General features: G+C 37.8%; 1 protein-coding gene across 5 annotated transcripts in view; it reads right to left on the reverse strand.

Moving 5' to 3' along the window:
* Positions 1 to 17231, reverse strand: part of LOC117654807 (sodium channel protein type 5 subunit alpha-like) — a 391184-nt gene that overhangs the window by 217905 nt on the left and 156048 nt on the right. For all 5 annotated transcript variants that reach the window (XM_087893105.1, XM_087893104.1, XM_087893103.1 and 2 more), the window contains one exon: positions 3832 to 3895. In XM_087893105.1, coding sequence (XP_087749231.1) covers positions 3832 to 3895 — 64 coding nt within the window. The remainder of the gene's footprint in view (positions 1 to 3831; positions 3896 to 17231) is intronic.

Consider the following 17231-nt stretch of genomic DNA (forward strand, 5'->3'; position numbering starts at 1 on the left):
TTCTGCCCCACTCCGACCCACAGAAGAAGTCCCCGAAGGGGGAGACTCTCTGCAGCAACACAAATGTTCATTGCACGTATCCATCCCAGGAGCCGTAGTTTGAGGACCCCTGATTTAGTGCAATACAATAAATGCAAATAATTTTTCTGCGGACCACCAAAATTTTCTCGTGGACCACCAGTGGTCCATGGATCTATACAAGCCAGTTGTCAAGCATCCAAATTTTGATCACGTGCCCTTGGGGATGCTGCGGAGATCATAAGTATGAAAAATGGTCATAAGTCCCTTTTTTCATGCTGTAGTAAGTTTGAACGGTCACTAAATGAATAGCTGTAAATCAATGACTATCTGTACATCCAATTTGTTTAAAAACAGGGTGAAGAGAGAAGAACAAGCCAAAATTCTGTTATCTGCTAAGGTGGAAAAGAATGACAGAAGATTCTGGGGAGGAAAAGAGCCACAGATGGCTAAATTTAAAGTGGGAGGAAAATTTGGGAAGAAGGGTTAAGGAGAACAGAGCTTCCATGAGAACAGAGGGCACATTTTTCCATTGTCCCCTTGACCCTGGCAATGTCACAGCCAATTAGCAATCTACTGAAAATGTCTTTTGGTAATGCCCAATAGGGATGTGAAGCCATTCAGAACTTATGCCAAAAAAAATATGCTCCAAAATGGTATCATACAAGTTACCTCTAAGGCTTGTATAGTAACTACAGGTAGTTCTCAATTTACAATCACAACTGAGACCAGAGTTTCCATTGTTAAGCGAGGCGGTTGTTAAGTAGGTTGTTAAGTAAGTAGTGCCCAATTTTATACTTTTTCTTGCCATGGTTGTTAAGCGAATCATTGCCGTTGTTAAATGGATCAAACAATTGTTAAGCGGATCCAGCGTTCCTCATTGACTTTGCTTGGGAAAAGCCAATTGGGAAGATCCCAAATGGCAATCACATGACCCCCAAGATGCTTCAACCGTCATTAATACATGCATAGTTGCCAAGCGCCTGAATTTAGATCATGAACTGTGGAGGCACAGTGCTTAGAGTGCAATACTGCAGGCTACTTCTGCTACCTGCCGGCTGCCTGCAATTTGGCAGTTCAAATCTCACCAGGCTCAAGGTTGACTCAGCCTTCCATCCTTCCGAGGTGGGTAAAATGAGGACCCAGATTGTTGGGGGCCATATGCCAACTCTGTAAACCGCTTAGAGAGGGCTGTGAAGCACTGTGAAGTGGTATATAAATCTAAGTGCTATTGCTATGTAACAATGGGGATGCTGTTGTAAATGTGAGAACCGGTCACTTTTTTCAGTGTTGTTGTAACTTTGGATGGTCACTAAGTAAATGGTTGTAAATCGAGGATTATCTGTACACAAAAATATATACTTGAGTAATATGCCTACCCTTGCTCCGAAGCACCTTGTAATCTTTCATCGGAACCTCCTTAATTCAAACTCCACACAATGAAGAAACTTTTTATACACCTCAGGATAGTTTTATGTCAGCTTTATTTTTTATTTCAAGGCTACTGTGGCATTTAGATTTCCTTAGAAATTCCTTTAAAATTCTGCCATGGAAATTCTTTTAAAATTTCATCATAGACATATTTTTGAAAGACCTTTAAAAATATGCTCTGTTTCTTGAAAGCAACAACACTGGAATTAATCATGCATCATTTTCATTCTTGCTTTTCTCTCATGTCTCTATTTCAATTTTTTTTTCTTATGTTCCCTTCTCTTTTCTAGCATTCTCCTTTTTTAATTATTAATTGAATGCCAGGACAAACATATTCACTAGTTCCTGATGGAGGAGGAAGAGGAGGATAATACATGGGAAAAATACTAGCAATATAGACTGAAAAAATATTAGCAACTTAACCTGATCTTTTTCTGCAGATAATGTTATTATCATGACTGGATCTTTGCCATTCGCATTGACCCTCTGAAGTGTGACTGCCATCTAGAGCTGAACTAACAACCATGAATTGCTCCACTGAATTGAAGCAGTCAGAAATACAACAATTAACCATTAGTCTTACTGGACTTCAAATTTTTAAAGTACTTTCAAATAAGCATACATAATGTTGTACTTTCCAAGGAAATCAATATAGAAAGTAAGTCTCATTGAACTTAGTGAACTCTCTTTCCAAGAAAACAGCCATCAGAGTCTATTGTATTTTATTTACTGAAATCCATGCAATAAGTTATGCGTACATTTAAATTACATTTCAGTGCAATTAAATTCAACTAATTTAGTCTGGATCAACTCAGCTACAGTAGTTTGGATCCAACCTAAAATTTCTGAGAACTAGAGAGATGGAGAAACATAGCCTGCAGGTAGTCCTTGACTTACAACCATTTGTTTAATGACTGTGTGAAGTTACAACAGAACCAGGGGCGGGTTCTAAATTTTTTTACTACCGGTTCTGTGGGTGTGGCATATTTTGTGGCCGTGGCTTGATGGTCATGTGACAATTATTTAGGATTTAGCAGAGGTACTGGTCTACCAGGTTTTTAACTGCTTGCACAGCTGTACTGGTCTACCCATTTATTTTTGCAGGTACTGATCTACTCATATATTTTTGCAGGCACTAGTCTACTCATTTGTTTTTGCAGGCACTGGTCTACCCATTTATTTTTGCAGGCACTGGTCTACCCATTTATTTTTGCAGGCACTGATCTACCCATTTATTTTTGCAGGCGCCGGTCTACTCATTTGTTTTCTTTTAACACTGATCAGCTGTAGGGCGGCCCTTTGAAGCCCCATGGCAAGAATTTAAACAGTTTTTTTCCCTCTAGCCATCAGCTGGGACTCAGGAGGCAGCAATAGATTGGAAGTGGGGCCAAATAAAAGGTAAGAATAACGCGGAGGGATGGGTGGGGGCGGGGGGGCAGAACCGGTTCGGTGACGTCATATCATCACCGCTACCAGCTCGGCGGAACCAGGCTGAACCGGGAGGGACCCACCACTGAACAGAACTCAAAAAAGTGACTTATGGCTGGTTTTCACACTTAACAAGCATTACAGCATCCCTAAGGTCACATGATCAAAATCTGGACGCTTGGCAATTGATTCATATTTGTGATGTTTGAAGTGTCTCAGCTTTGTGTGATCACATTTTACAACCTTCTCACAAGTGAAGTCAATGGGAAAGCCAGATTCTCTTAACAACCATGTTACTAACTTAAGAACTGCAGTGATTCACTTAACATCTGTGGCAAGAAAGATCATAAAGAAGGGCAAAACTCACTTAACAACTGTCTTGATTAGTAATGGAAATTTTGGGCTCAATTGTGGTCGTAAGTTGAAGACTTACTGTAATCAGACCCATCTCCGCTCCCTGTGGTCTTTGCTCCTTTTCTTTCCATCATGGTTGAACACATTTTATCAGAATTTTTAATTGTGTGGTTCTTATTTAATGTGTTAACATTTTAATATTTAACATGGTATTTTAATTATATGACTGTAAGCTGCCTAGTGTCGCCTTGGTGAAATGGGTAGCATAGAAGTCTAATAATAAATAAAAATAAAATATCTAACCAAGTTTCCAAAGACCTGTTTTATTTATTTCAGAAACTTATTCCATGAAAAAGTACCAACAAAGAAGTTATCAAGTACATCTGTAAAGGGAAAGGGGAGAAGTGAGATCACACATATTGCGATATCACTGTCCAAATAAGTCAAATTATATAATTTACATCATTTGTACAGTGACATTGCAACATATATGACGTAATCGTGGTTTCTGCACAACATTGGGGAAACTAAGAAGTTCTAGTTATAACAACAGAGGTTTGTTTGTCATTCTTTCTCAAAATATGATCAAATCAAACTCACCCAGCATCTGTGCTGTTGCCACACAGTAATGGATCTGTTGTGCCGTCTTTAATGAAGTAGTTTTCTGTAACAGAAATGTAGCAATCAGTAAGTGTTTTTAATTAACAAAAGGTACAAGCTGAAAAAAATGTGATCCCCTTTATCAATTTAAATGGGAAATTGTTCAAAACTATCCAGATGTATGATATTTTGGCGCATCAAGAGTTTTGTCTAAGCTAGAATCCATCCTTCCCTATATGCTTTTTTTCTACATCTGGATAAATAGACCCCAGCATCCAGTTTATATTATCTGGACACTGGGACAGGAGGCCACCAGAGATTCTATTTAGGATGTATTTAGGGGTGCATTCATGTAGCATCAGGACTGAAAGATAACATGGAGTATATTTATGTAAAGTAACTTAACATTTATGCATATAGTAATAGGCAAAAATATATATGACATATACTGGTAAAGATTATGGGAATTGAATAGTCCTTGATTTAAAACAGTTTGCTTAGTGACTGTTCTAAGTTACAATGGCACTGAAAAAAGTGACTTATGACGTTTTTCATACTAATCACTGTTGCAGCACCCACGTAGTTATGTGATCAAAAGTCAAATGCTTGGCCACTGACTAATATTTATGATGGGTCATTTGATCCCCTTTTGCGACTTTCGGTTAAGCACAGTGAATGGGGAAGCCATATTCACTAAACAACCATGTTACTAACTTAACAACTAGGTACAACAAGGTATTGGTTCTCATCTTCAAAGCGCTCCATGGCTTAGGGCCCGGTTATTTACGAGACCACCTTCTGCCACCGATAACCTCCCACCGGCCAATACGCTCCCACAGAGAGGGCCTCCTCAGGTTGCCGTTGGTCAGGCAATGTCGGCTGGCGACCCCCCAGGGAAGAGCCTTCTCTATGGGGGCACCCGCCCTCTGGAATCAGCTACCCCCCAGGGATACGACTGATCCCAGAGCTCTGTACCTTCCGCCGGGCTCTGAAGACTTTTTTATTTCAGCAAGCCAGGCTGGGTTAAAAATCTTTTAATTGTTGAATTTTATGGGTAAGGGGTTTTAAATTTTAAAGCCAATATAAATTTAATTTTGTTTTTATAGTATTTTAATGTTTATATTGTATGTTTTTTAATTTTGGCTGTTCACTGCCCCGAGTCCTTCGGGAGAGGGGGCGGTATAAAAATTTAATAAATAAATAAATAAATAAATAAACAACTGCAATGATTCACTTAACAACTGTGGCAGCAAAGCTTGTAAAAATGTTGGCAAAACTGACTTAACAAATGTCTCACTTAGCAACAGAAATTTTGGGCTCAATTGTGATCGTAAGTCGAGGACCATCTGTAAACGAACGGCTGGGATAAAAGAGATCTTGGCTTGACCCAGTTAGGCTCTTCTTGTGAACTTACCGATCCATTTGAGAAGTCTGTGGCCTCACCCTGGAATCAGGCAGGATGAGATCAAGATTACCTGCCTCTCCTTTTCCCTTAGCTGACACCACCATCCCCATTCTGGCTGGGGAATTATGAGACTTGGGTTTTAAAGTTGCCAAGTGTGGAGACTCCTGATCTAGACTACTAAAGGGAGAGATCCAGGAACTCTTTGCATTTTGGATTCCACTTTCTTACACAGCAGGAAGTTCTACTTAACTTGGTCGTCTCAGTTTAGAATAACCAAAGAATGTCCGAAGCATTTATTATGCCCAGAAATGATGCATGTTTTTGCAGCCGATAAGTAGCCACTTTTCTTTCAAGCATTCTTCCCTTCCATTTTTTTCCCTTTCCTCACATTGGGTGTGATGGTGTTGAGTAGAACTTAGCTATCTCTGGATGTGACAAGGTGCTTATAAAGCAAAACAGCATGACTGTGGCAGAAAGGAATGTGCAACGAGCCATCTCATGCCTCTACAGGATAGATAAAAGATAAAAAAGCAATGCCAGCTATCTTTTCATGCTCGCCCCGTTCAGCCTGTGCAAGGCAAAATCACTACATAGGTGACAGAAAGAGAAGGGTGTTGGAGGCACTCTTTATAGGCTGATTAAGGGGTGAGCTGAAATATGAAGCAATAAAACGAATGCTAATTTTTAAAATAATGCAAGAAAATGCTTATAGGGCATAACTACAATATCTGTGACAGAATTACAGAATTTGAAGTATCATTTTAAGAACTTTCAGAACTTCGGAGAATGGCTGTCAATAGTGCGTCCTATAATTTGTGTTGTGTACAGTAGTTTCCTCCAATTTCTATAGTTCTTTCTGAACTATGTCTGCTATGTCATATTTTTATCCAAAAATAGAAAGGTTTTTCTCTCTCTGAGCTTGCCAACACTGAAAAAAGAAAATCTGCAGATTGATATCCGGGAGAAACCACTATAAGAATCTACCTCTTCACTCTCCCCAATCCCCATGAATAAACTAGGTTTAGGATTGTAGCAATAGCACCTAAATTTATATACCGCTTCAGAGTGTTTTTGCAGCTCTCTCTAAGCAGTTTACAGAGTCAGCATATTGTCCTCAACAATCTGGGTCCTCATTTTACCGACTTCTGAAGGATGGAAAGCTGAGTCAACCTTGAGCCAGTCAGGATCGAACAGTTGGCAGTTGGCAGAGTCAGCCTGCAATACTGCATTCTAACCCCTGCACTCAATGATGCAGAATAGGATTAGATGTTCGTTTGCCTTCCCAGGAACTGGTTTACATCTTCTGAATCACAGGCAATCTCTTTACATGTGGTAAAGCAAAATCTTAGAGACTGGGCTATGCTGAGCTGAGAGCTATTATGTGCTAATTTTTTACAGGCATAGATTTAATTTTTATTAATGTCCCATATGTATCCATGAACATCCCTCCTCCCTAAAAGCAGAATGTCTTCTCAGGGGTAATGTACATTTTGTTTTAGATCAGCAGTCCACAGTCAAAAGAGAATTTAAGCAAAGTTTGCTTCTTTTAATGAATTCTCCAACCTATCCATGTCAAAGTCAGTCAAAACTTTCACAGGATTTCATAAATTCTGTCCTGAATTTCTAGTCATGAAGCTAGAACATGGAAACTATTCTGCAAAGCCATTTTGCATTCTGCAGAAGCAATTATCGCCCAAGCTACCTGCCCTCCTTTAAAGTAATCCCTAAAATCCTATTCCAAAGGGCAAAAGAAACACAGTGAATTTACAGGGATTGTAGCCAAGGCATGAAAAAATAGGAGCCTGTGAGCACTGAAAAATATTACCAGCCTAGCATGCTATTTCAGCAAGATAGTTTGTAAGATATCCTCTGACCTCCTTCCACATTTCAAATTTTCTGAAAACTACCAACTTTTCCATGGCTATTATCCAAAATCAGCTTCCCACAGATCAATAAGCATCCACTCCTTCAGGCAGGTAAGTGTACCTTATCTCTTGCAGGTACTAACTCTGGGGTTGTGAATAACTAGGTTTGAAAGTCAGTCTTCCAAAACTACAAAGGATCCTTAATTATCACAGTCTTTGTTTTATGATGGAATTGTTACGCAGCGCTTGGGTTATTTTTGTTCCTTGCATTATTTTTGGACTCTTATTCAAGAGTTACTAGGCATCAGCCAGCATATAAAATTAATAAATTATTATTGATTACTAATTGATTATTTATTTTCTTAAATACGGTTGGATTGTTTGCTGCCCTGAGTGATGCATTTACATTGGGCAGCTAACACATTTCATAAATAAATAAATAAATAAATAAATAAGTAAACAAACAAACAAACAAACAAACAAACAAACAACATTCTACCTGCCCAGTGCAACAAAGAGGAAGCTAGAAAACAACAGACATGGGGAGATGGCCGAAATATAACTATTTTTATCTACTTTTTCTATAACACATACATATTCTCTAGATCTCCTGGCCCTCATTCTTAAATCGCTCCCATCCATCTATAAATCGAATTTAATAATACTACCCACCCTGCAGAATTTCCGTAAGGATCATTGGGGGAATAAAACATGTCAGGAAGAGTGAGATTATAAATCCACAAGCAGGGTGTGCATTATTTTTAATCCACCTCTATTGGTAAATAAAGATTAAAAGCCCTTTTGTTCAGCTGAAGAAAAAATGCAGGAATGTTTATGCCGCTAAAAACATGGATAAGTAGGCTGCTAAAGGTTGACATCTTGGTTTCCAGCAAATTAGTAAATGTCCAAAGATTTCAGCGTGTTGGTAATTTGCAAGATAGCAATCTTCAGGCAAAAAATGTTAATAGGCTATTTATTTATTTATTTATAGTGGGGTGGTGGTGCTCGCCTCCCACTTGGAAGATTGAGAGTTCAATCCTAGGCAGCGGAGTTCACAGCATAGTAAATATCTGCTGTGAACTCCATGTAGGAGTCAGGAAGAGTATCCAGCCAATAAATGCTCAGCTCCATCTAGTCACTCTGACTCTATCCTGAATAAAAGGATTACAGGGTTTAAAAGGGAGTTTGTTTGTTTGTTTGTTTATTAAACTTATATGCTATCCATTTCACATAGAGATGACTTTAAGCAGTTCTATCTCCCTCCCACACAATATAATAATAATAATAATAATAATAATAATAATAATAATAATAATAATAATAATAATAATAATAATAATAATAATAATAATAATAATAATAATAATAATAATAATTATTTTATTTCTATACCGTCCTTCTCCCGAAGGACTCAGGGCGGTGTACAGCCAATTTAAAAACACAAGACACAACAATAATTAAAAATTAAAATAATTAAATAGATTTGGCCGATTTAAAACCCCAAAAATTAAAATATCTTTATCACTGCAGGTAATTCTCGCCTTACAACTATTTGTTTAGTAACAATGTGAACTTACGATAACACTGAAAAACATGACTTGCAGTAGAAACCATTTTTCACACTTATGACCATTGCAGCATCCCCACGTAATCAAAATTCGGGTGCTTGGCAATTGGCATGTATTTATGACCGTTACAATTCCCTGGGCCACGTGATCACATTTTAAGACCTTCTGACAAGCAAAGTTAATGGGGAAGCCAGATTCACATAACAACTGTGTAACTAACTTAGGAATTCAGTGATTCACTTAACAACTGTGACAAGAAAGGACATAAAATAGAACAAAACTCACTTAACAAACTTAGCAACAGAAATTTTGGTCTCATTTGTGGTCGCAAGTCAAGGACTATCTATATAAAATGTATTTATAAGTAGGTAAGTATAAAATCTGTGAAACTGGTTCCATTAGTAGCACGCAGGAATAGTTTAGATGGGATAGACTGTCATTAAAACATTAACTAACTTTTCAAATGTAGCAAAAAGTTGTTGCAACTCCTTTAAGAATACAATAAATATGGCTTAAACAGTCATAGCTATTTTTCAGGCTCATAGATACCTGAAGAACCACTAATTTTGTAATGAAAACAGACCTTGTAATTATGTGAGATCCAAAACAGATTTTTTTTAGATTATTCTCAAAAATGCCCAGCTTTATAAATGGATTGAGCAACATACACACAACCAAAAAAATCTCCTTATTTTTTTTCAAAAAAGAAGACTGAGCTGCAAATTTTCTTATTGCTATTTACTTCTTAAAATTCTAGGGTGACTCATAATTCTTAAATGGCACTTTATTATTGAATGTACTGTTAATATCTCCATCAAGACATATTTCCTCTGCCAAATCTTTATTTTCCTAGAAAGACACATTAAAAAGTCATATACGGAGGATTTTTTTTTCTGATCAGCAAAATATTCTTCCACTGTTACATATTTGTCATAAACATACATAATTCATCAGTTTCATGAAGAACTGAAGTTACATATTATCTGATTTTAATACAGCTTATTAAATTCTTATGTTTGCAATAGTCAGATGGTCATCAAAATCCTCACATCATAATTCCTAATGCTCTAAAGCAGTGTTTCTCAACCTTGGTAGCTTGAAGATGGGTGGACTTCAACTCCCAGAATCCCCCAGCCAGTGCTGGCTGGGGGATTCTGGGAGTTGAAGTCCACCCCTCTTCAAGCTACCAAGGTTGAGAAACACTGCTCTAAAATAAAAATCTCTGCTTCAGAGACCATAAACGTGAACCTCCATCATTCACCATCAATGACCACAGGAAGTCCTCAACTTACAACCACAATTGGGCCCAAAATTTCTGTTCCTAAGCAACACATTTGTTATGTGAATTTTGCCCCATTTTACAACCTTTCTTGTTAAGTGAGTCACTACAGTTGTTAAGTTAGTAACATGGTTTTTAAGTGGATCTAGCCTCCCCATTGACTTTGCTTTGTCAGAAGGTGCAAAAGGGAATCACATGACCTCAAGGACACGGCAACCATTATAAATGTGGGTCAAACATCTGAATTTTGATCAAGGGACCATGGAAATCATGCTGCAATTGTTGTAAGTGTGAAAAACGGTCATGAGACACTGTTTCCAGTGCCACTGTAACTTTGAATGATCACTAAACAAACAGTTGAGGATTACCTGTATTAGTCATACTGAAAGATATAGGAGCTGTAGGCAGATATGTCTGCTGGGGATGAAATTGGGGAAGGTAACTTTAGACTTCTCAGCAAGCTTAACAACAGGACCAACTATGAGAAAGAGTCTGCTTGGTAGACCCTTCTTCCTTGAACATTTTTGGCCAATGCTGAGTATCTACCGATCTATGAGGTGTGGGGAATCAGGATCAAACATTAAGTTCTAGTAGAGAAGATTTATTGCTTGAGCCTAGTCAACTAAGTGTCAGCACTAAATTGGCGCTAGATAAGAATCAACAGATTTCAAGGGGGATTGCATTTGAATCGTTTGTGGCAATGTAAGGACTCCAAGTTGATTCCTCTCTTGACTCCACCCTCTGGCTCTGCCTTTTCTTCTCCTACATGATCAAGGATATTGGGCTGGCTTCTTACACCTTGAATACTCTTTCCACCCCTAAATAAGGAAATTTTTCATTGTTCAGATGACTTTGTCATCTCCTCTAGCAGGAATTACATTCCTGCTCAGAAAGTCATTGCCCTTCCTATTTATAAAAATATTCCAGTTTTGCATAGTTTTGAAAAATACAGGGATATTTGTCTGACCTAAGCCCAAAGATGACCCAGTTTAATCCAGTTGAGTCCAATTCTTTATTTGTTTACACCTAATAGACAGAATCTTGCCAGACTAAAGCTATAACTTTCTAACCTAATAGATATACAGGCAGTCCTCTTTGCTTTGACTAACGGAATCAAGTCACCTCTGTCATATAAATTGGATCTATATCACCTTGCCCAGATTTAGGAGCATGTTCTTTCTTTTCCAGTGTTTGGATTTGCTAAATTAAGCAACTACCAACATTTCTTTCTTGCATCCTTTTATAAGTCCTGGGGGAGGGGAATGGACAATATAGCCATGCTAATATTAATTATTAAAAAGGTGTGTATTTTTCCCCAATTTTTCCAAAAGTTTTCAGACAAATCAGGGAAAAAAAAGAGTCCAGCCACTAAATACCACAAAAAGCACAATTCCAATTGGTTGGCAACCGTTCCACCCTTTCTAGTAAGACTCATATTAATATAATGCAATTTAAAAAGTGGGAGGCAATACCATGTACGGATCATTTTTGATGATCATTTTAACTTGCTGAAATCGATTTAACAGAAAACGTACACCATTAAAAGTTCTAGGCTGACTGATCCCAAATCTTCCCTTCTTTGAAGGATTTTCAGTTTTTATATTTGATTCTCATTCTGAGTAAGGAACAATTGTTCCTTTTTCCAAGCTTTTCCCATGAGTATCAAATATCTCAATAGTTTGGCCACCTGTCTTAATTTCTCGAAGTAGAATTGAAAAGAAGACAACGACTCCAGATTTTTTTTCCAACAGAAGAAGAAATTCTCTAACCATTTGTCATATTATTCCCTTAACAATGATTGTGATACCACCGCATCTATAGATATTGAAAAATCCTTCCCCTAAACCAGTGTTTCTCAACCTTGGAAGCTTGAAGATGGGTGGACTTCAACTCCCAGAATCCCCCAGCCAGCACTGCTGGCTGGGGGATTCTGGGAGTTGAAGTCCACCCATCTTCAAGCTACCAAGGTTGAGAAATACTGCCCTAGACAGTTCCACTTGGGATTTAATGGAAGTGTGAAAAGCCAGCCAGGGAGATGAAAGCCACTGCCAAATAATGACAGCACAGGTAGTCCTCAACTTACAACCATTTATTTAGTAACCGCACAAAGTTACAACAGCAAAAGGTTATTTATGACTGATTTATCATACTTACAACCATGACTTATATTTTTGATGCTTGCAGTTTCCCGGGGTCATGTGATCCCTTTTGCAACATTCTGACAAACAAAGTCAATGGGGAAGCCAGTTTCATTTTAAAATCATGTTATTAACTTAATAACTGCAGCGATTCACTTAAAAACAAGTGGCAAGAGAGATCGCAAAATGGGGCAAAACTCACTTAACAGCTGTCTCGCTTAGCAACAGAAATTGCGGGCTCAATTGTGGTCGTAAGTCGAGGACTACCTGTAGAAGATCATAGCCCCTGCTTTAAGGACAGTCCTTCATATCTTAAGTACAAGAATGTAATACATTACTGAGGAGATTTCCATCAAAGCTGTTCTCTTTTAAAAGGCATTGGAAAAAAAAACATTCTCTATCATCTCTTTGAATAAGAATTTGAGGGGAAATGCAGAATTTCTCTGCCTGGGGCAAATCTTAAGATCTTTCCCCATCATGTTTAACTTTGTTGCTTGTCTTCTTTTCTCCATGGAAGGAAAAAGGAGACCAAAAACACCTAAAGTCCTAAACCATTGTTTCTCAACCTTGGCAAGTTGAAGATGTGAGGCCTTCAACTCCCAGAATTCCCCAGTCACCATAGCTGCCCAAAACATTTGTTTTATTTACTTCCTAGCCTGTTCCAAGTGCCAACTCCTGAAGAGTCAAAGATATCTGGGCCTGAGCGACATGGTATTAGAAGATGCTAGATTTTATCTTGTAAGATACCATCTTGTTAGATTTCTGTTCACACCATAGTTTTATACAAAATTTCTTCAGTGTCGTGTAATTCCTTGAGCAAATGCAAGTACTGCACTGAGATTCTGATTGAAATGCTGCGTCCTAATGAACAATGATAGGCTTTTACTTAATCTAGTCTCACTTTGATTGAATTCAGCATCCTTATCCTCACTCCCTGCATTTGCCGCATCAATCTTCCAACTTCTGAAATGCACACTCTTATTATGTAGAGTGATCAATAACCTTCAAACAATCTTAAGTCATTCACCTCAGCATAATACTTACAAAATGCCATTCATATTTGGCTTTTTATTTTTAATGGAACAGTACTTCTGCAATACATCTAGTCTAGTAGATATGGCATCATCCAATTCTTGGTCCACTCTATCCATTACAGATGCACATGCTGAGCCTAGTTACTTTTAAATCCCTGAACAGTTGGAAAATGTTCAACAAAACACATGCCTCCTGACACTGCAGGAAAGAGGCAGCTATTGAAGTTTGTCCTGCTGTGCAGCTAATCAAAGAATAATTCCAATTTGTTTTGCTAATACTCTATTGTTGTGGTTATTATTCACAAGATGTAGGAGAAGATCAGGCAGAGCTGGGGTGGTGGAGGAGTTAAGTGTGTCATCAGCTTAGAGTCATTACATTGTCACAAATGCTCCAACCCCTTTTGAATTCGGTTGATTCTTATTTGCTGCCAATTTAGCATTCAATCTAAGGTAATTCTTGTGTACGGGTAGTTCTCGACTTATGACCACAATTTCTGTTGCTAAGCAAGACAGCTCTTAAGTGAATTTTGTCCCATTTTACAACCTTTCCTGCTACAGTTGTTAAGTGAATCACTGCAGTTGTTAAGAAAATCATTTGGTCATTAAGCAAATCTGGCTTCCCTCATTGACTTTGCTTGTCAGAAGCCCACTGGGAAGGTTACAAATTGTGATCACATGATCACTGGACAGGATCCAAAGGACGCTGCAATGGTTGAAAGTGGGAAAACTGGTCATACGTTGCTTCAAATGGTCATTAAATCAGTAGTTGTAAGTCAAGGACTATCTGTATAGGCTTGAGCAATAAATCTTTTGAACTAAAACTTAACATATAGTCCTGATTCTTTGCACCTGACATAAGGCGGCACACATCAGGAAGAATCTTTTCATTTTGTCCCCCAAACCTGTGAAGTAATCCTCGACTTACAACAGTTCATTAGTGAGCATTCCAAGTTACAAAGGTACTGAAAAAAGTGACTTATGACCATTTTACACACTTATGACCGTGGCAGCTTCGCATACGTTTGAATGTTTGACAACTGACTCACATTTATGATAGTTGCAGTGTCCTGGAGCCTTTTCCAATCTTTGAACAAGCAAAGTCAGTGGGGAAAACCAGATTCACTTAACAACCATGTTACCAATTTAACAACTGCACTGATTCACTTAACAAATGTGACAAGAAAAATCACAAAATGGGGCAAAACCCATTTAACAAGTGTCTCACTTAACAACATGCATTTTGGGCTCATTTGTGGTCATAAGTTGAGGACTACCTATATTTCAGGTTGGCTGTAGGCCAAACTGACCCAGAAAATTATTTGATCAAGGATGAACCCCAGTCTCCAGGGATTCAGTCTTACACCTTACCTACTGCTAAGGACAGGGGTAACTTCATGAGAGGTTTTTGAAAAAGTAACCATGTATTCAATTTATACAGTTGCCCATCTCATATATATGATTCTGGATGGTTCTCAAGGTGGCAGCTGCCTTGCATTACAGATAGTCCTCAACTTACAACCATTTGTTTAGCAACCGTTCGAAGTTCAAAGCGGCATTTTAAAAAGTTTCTTACAACAGGTACTCACTCTTAGCATCATAGCACGAGATCAAAATTCAGATGCTTGGTAAAAGACATGTATTTATGAAGCAGTTACAGCAACTTTTTTGGGGGGGGTGGGGGGGTTCATGTGATCACCATTTCCAACCTTCCCAGCCAGCTTCTGACAAGCAAAGTCAATGGGAGCAGCCAGACTTCCTTAACAACCCTGTGAGTCATGTAAATACCCTGATTCGCTTAACAACTGTGGCCAAAATGCTCATAAAATCAGGAACAAATCTCCTAACGGCCACTTTGCTTAACAACAGTAATTCTGTTCCCAATTGTGGTTGTAAATCAAGAACTATTTGTAAAAATAGCAATGTTCACACTTCATGCTTGCAGCTTGGCTAAGGATATTGTTTGGTGAAGGATCTCTGCATGGTTTAAATCTATCCCTATCTTCATTTGGATCTTGAAGTGCTTTACAGTCCTGAGATTGGGAGAAATGAATAGAATCAAAGGAGCCACAGAAGTGAATAATCACGGTATGGGTGGCTGGTTTATACAGAATTAAAAATGCTCACTTTTAGTCTAACAAAGAGAAAAACTAGGGGTGACATGATAGCCGTCTTCCAGTATTTGAGGGGTTGCCACAGAATAGAAGGGGTCCATCTATTCTCCAAAGCAGCTGAAGGCAGAACAAGAAGCAACAGATGGAAAATAATCAAGGAGAGAAGCAACCTAGAACTAAGGAGAAATTTCCTGACAATGAGAACAATTAATCAGTGCAATGACTTGCCTCCAGAAGTAGTAGGTGCTCCAACACTGGAGGTTTCTAAGAAGAGATTGGACAGCCATTTGTCTGAAATTATATAGGGTATTCTACTTGAGCAGGGAGCTGGATTAGAAGATCTCCAAGGTCCCTTCCAACTCTGTTATTCTCTTATTCTAACTTTCTTACATTAAATAATTTCAGGCAGCTAAATCATGGGGAAAAAAGGAATCAATTCAGGTAGATCACAGAAGCAAAAGTACATTTATATCTTGGATTCCAAAAAAAGATGTTCTCTTGGATTTCTGAATTATATCTGCCTTGCAATTTCTCAAAAGTTTTTCTCTTCTTTTTGCTATACTTTCATTTTTATTCTTTTTCAAAATATTTCTGAAAATGATCTAATCTCAAACAAGGAAGCTGATTATTTTTTCCTCTATTATTATTATTATTATTATTATTATTATCATCATCATTATCATTATCATTATTATTATTATTTTGTACAGCCCTGCAGTACCTAGATTACATCAGGTTACAAAATGACCCTATTTCAAGATCTGCCTTGCAATTGTCCACTTCTGCACCCTTATAAATAGGACATAAGCTTTCTTTTGCACCAGAGGGCCTTAATTTTTGATCTCTATAACATAATATGACTCATCATGGCAGTTGAATTGTCATAATGACACATTTTAGAGTCTTAAGAAACAAAATCCAGTTTATCATATGTGCAAAAGGATATACTATAGACCCAAGTATCTACAAGATTTTTGCCAGATCATTTCTTGAGCTCTCACCTCCTAAAATGGAGTTATTAGTTAAATAACAAAGCTATTTAAGATAATTAAGCTGCTACTACCTGCTCTTGAAGGGATAGATTTACCTGGAATCTGGATGAGGCAAGACTTTGAATTAAATGGGGTCAGATTCCCCCTTTAATCCAGGTGACTGTTTCAAAAATTTTGCAATATGCTGCACTAGTGTAAAGTCATCACCAGAATAACAATGAATAAAACAGTTCCACTTTAATAAGTACAGCAAAGTGATTACTGAGAAATAAAATAGTTGAAATAAGATATAGAAATTCTAGACCTTCATACAAGTCTAGGAATTACTAACCAGCAAAACTGACAAGCAAAACATTGTTGAGGGGGGGAAAGTGAGCAAATATAAAACTATTCAACTGACCGAAGCAGCACTTAAAAAGACTACAGGTAGTCCTCAGCTTACGACTAGAAGACGTCCAAGGTCCCTTCCAACTCTGTTATTCTATTCTATTGCTTCCTTAATTTTACCTCCCCTAGTTTTCAGTTCAAAAATTCCAAAAGATTGCAGACTGATTTATGATTTTATGTATCCAGCTTCTGCCACACAAGTAGCTATTTGAATCAATCATCCATAGATGTGCTGTTTTCTACTTCAATAGATATGTTTCAAGCAGAGGCTTGGCAATTGCTGTAGACGTTTTAAACTGGATTCACACACTGGTTGGGATTTATAACTTAAATCACCACCTCCATTTCTTGATTCTAAGAAAATTCTTCTGATAACTACAACACACATTTAAATCTAGAATATCTTGTGGTTAAAAGCCAATTCTATACATCTGCCAAGAAATCGTAAGGGTGACAATTTAACATTTTTTTAATAACAACTTTGTTAAAATTGTTTTGGTCTCTGAACCAAAGGGCAAGATGCTACCATTCCCATTCCTTGTACAGAATCTGAATTGACTGGTGATTAAATATTTCGTTAATATTGCAATCCTCCACTCCATGTTTATGGAGATTTTCAGT

The sequence above is a fragment of the Pantherophis guttatus genome, chromosome 4 (assembly GCF_059756535.1).
Source record: "Pantherophis guttatus breed Tessera chromosome 4, ASM5975653v1, whole genome shotgun sequence".
NCBI classification, from domain to species: domain Eukaryota; kingdom Metazoa; phylum Chordata; class Lepidosauria; order Squamata; family Colubridae; genus Pantherophis; species Pantherophis guttatus.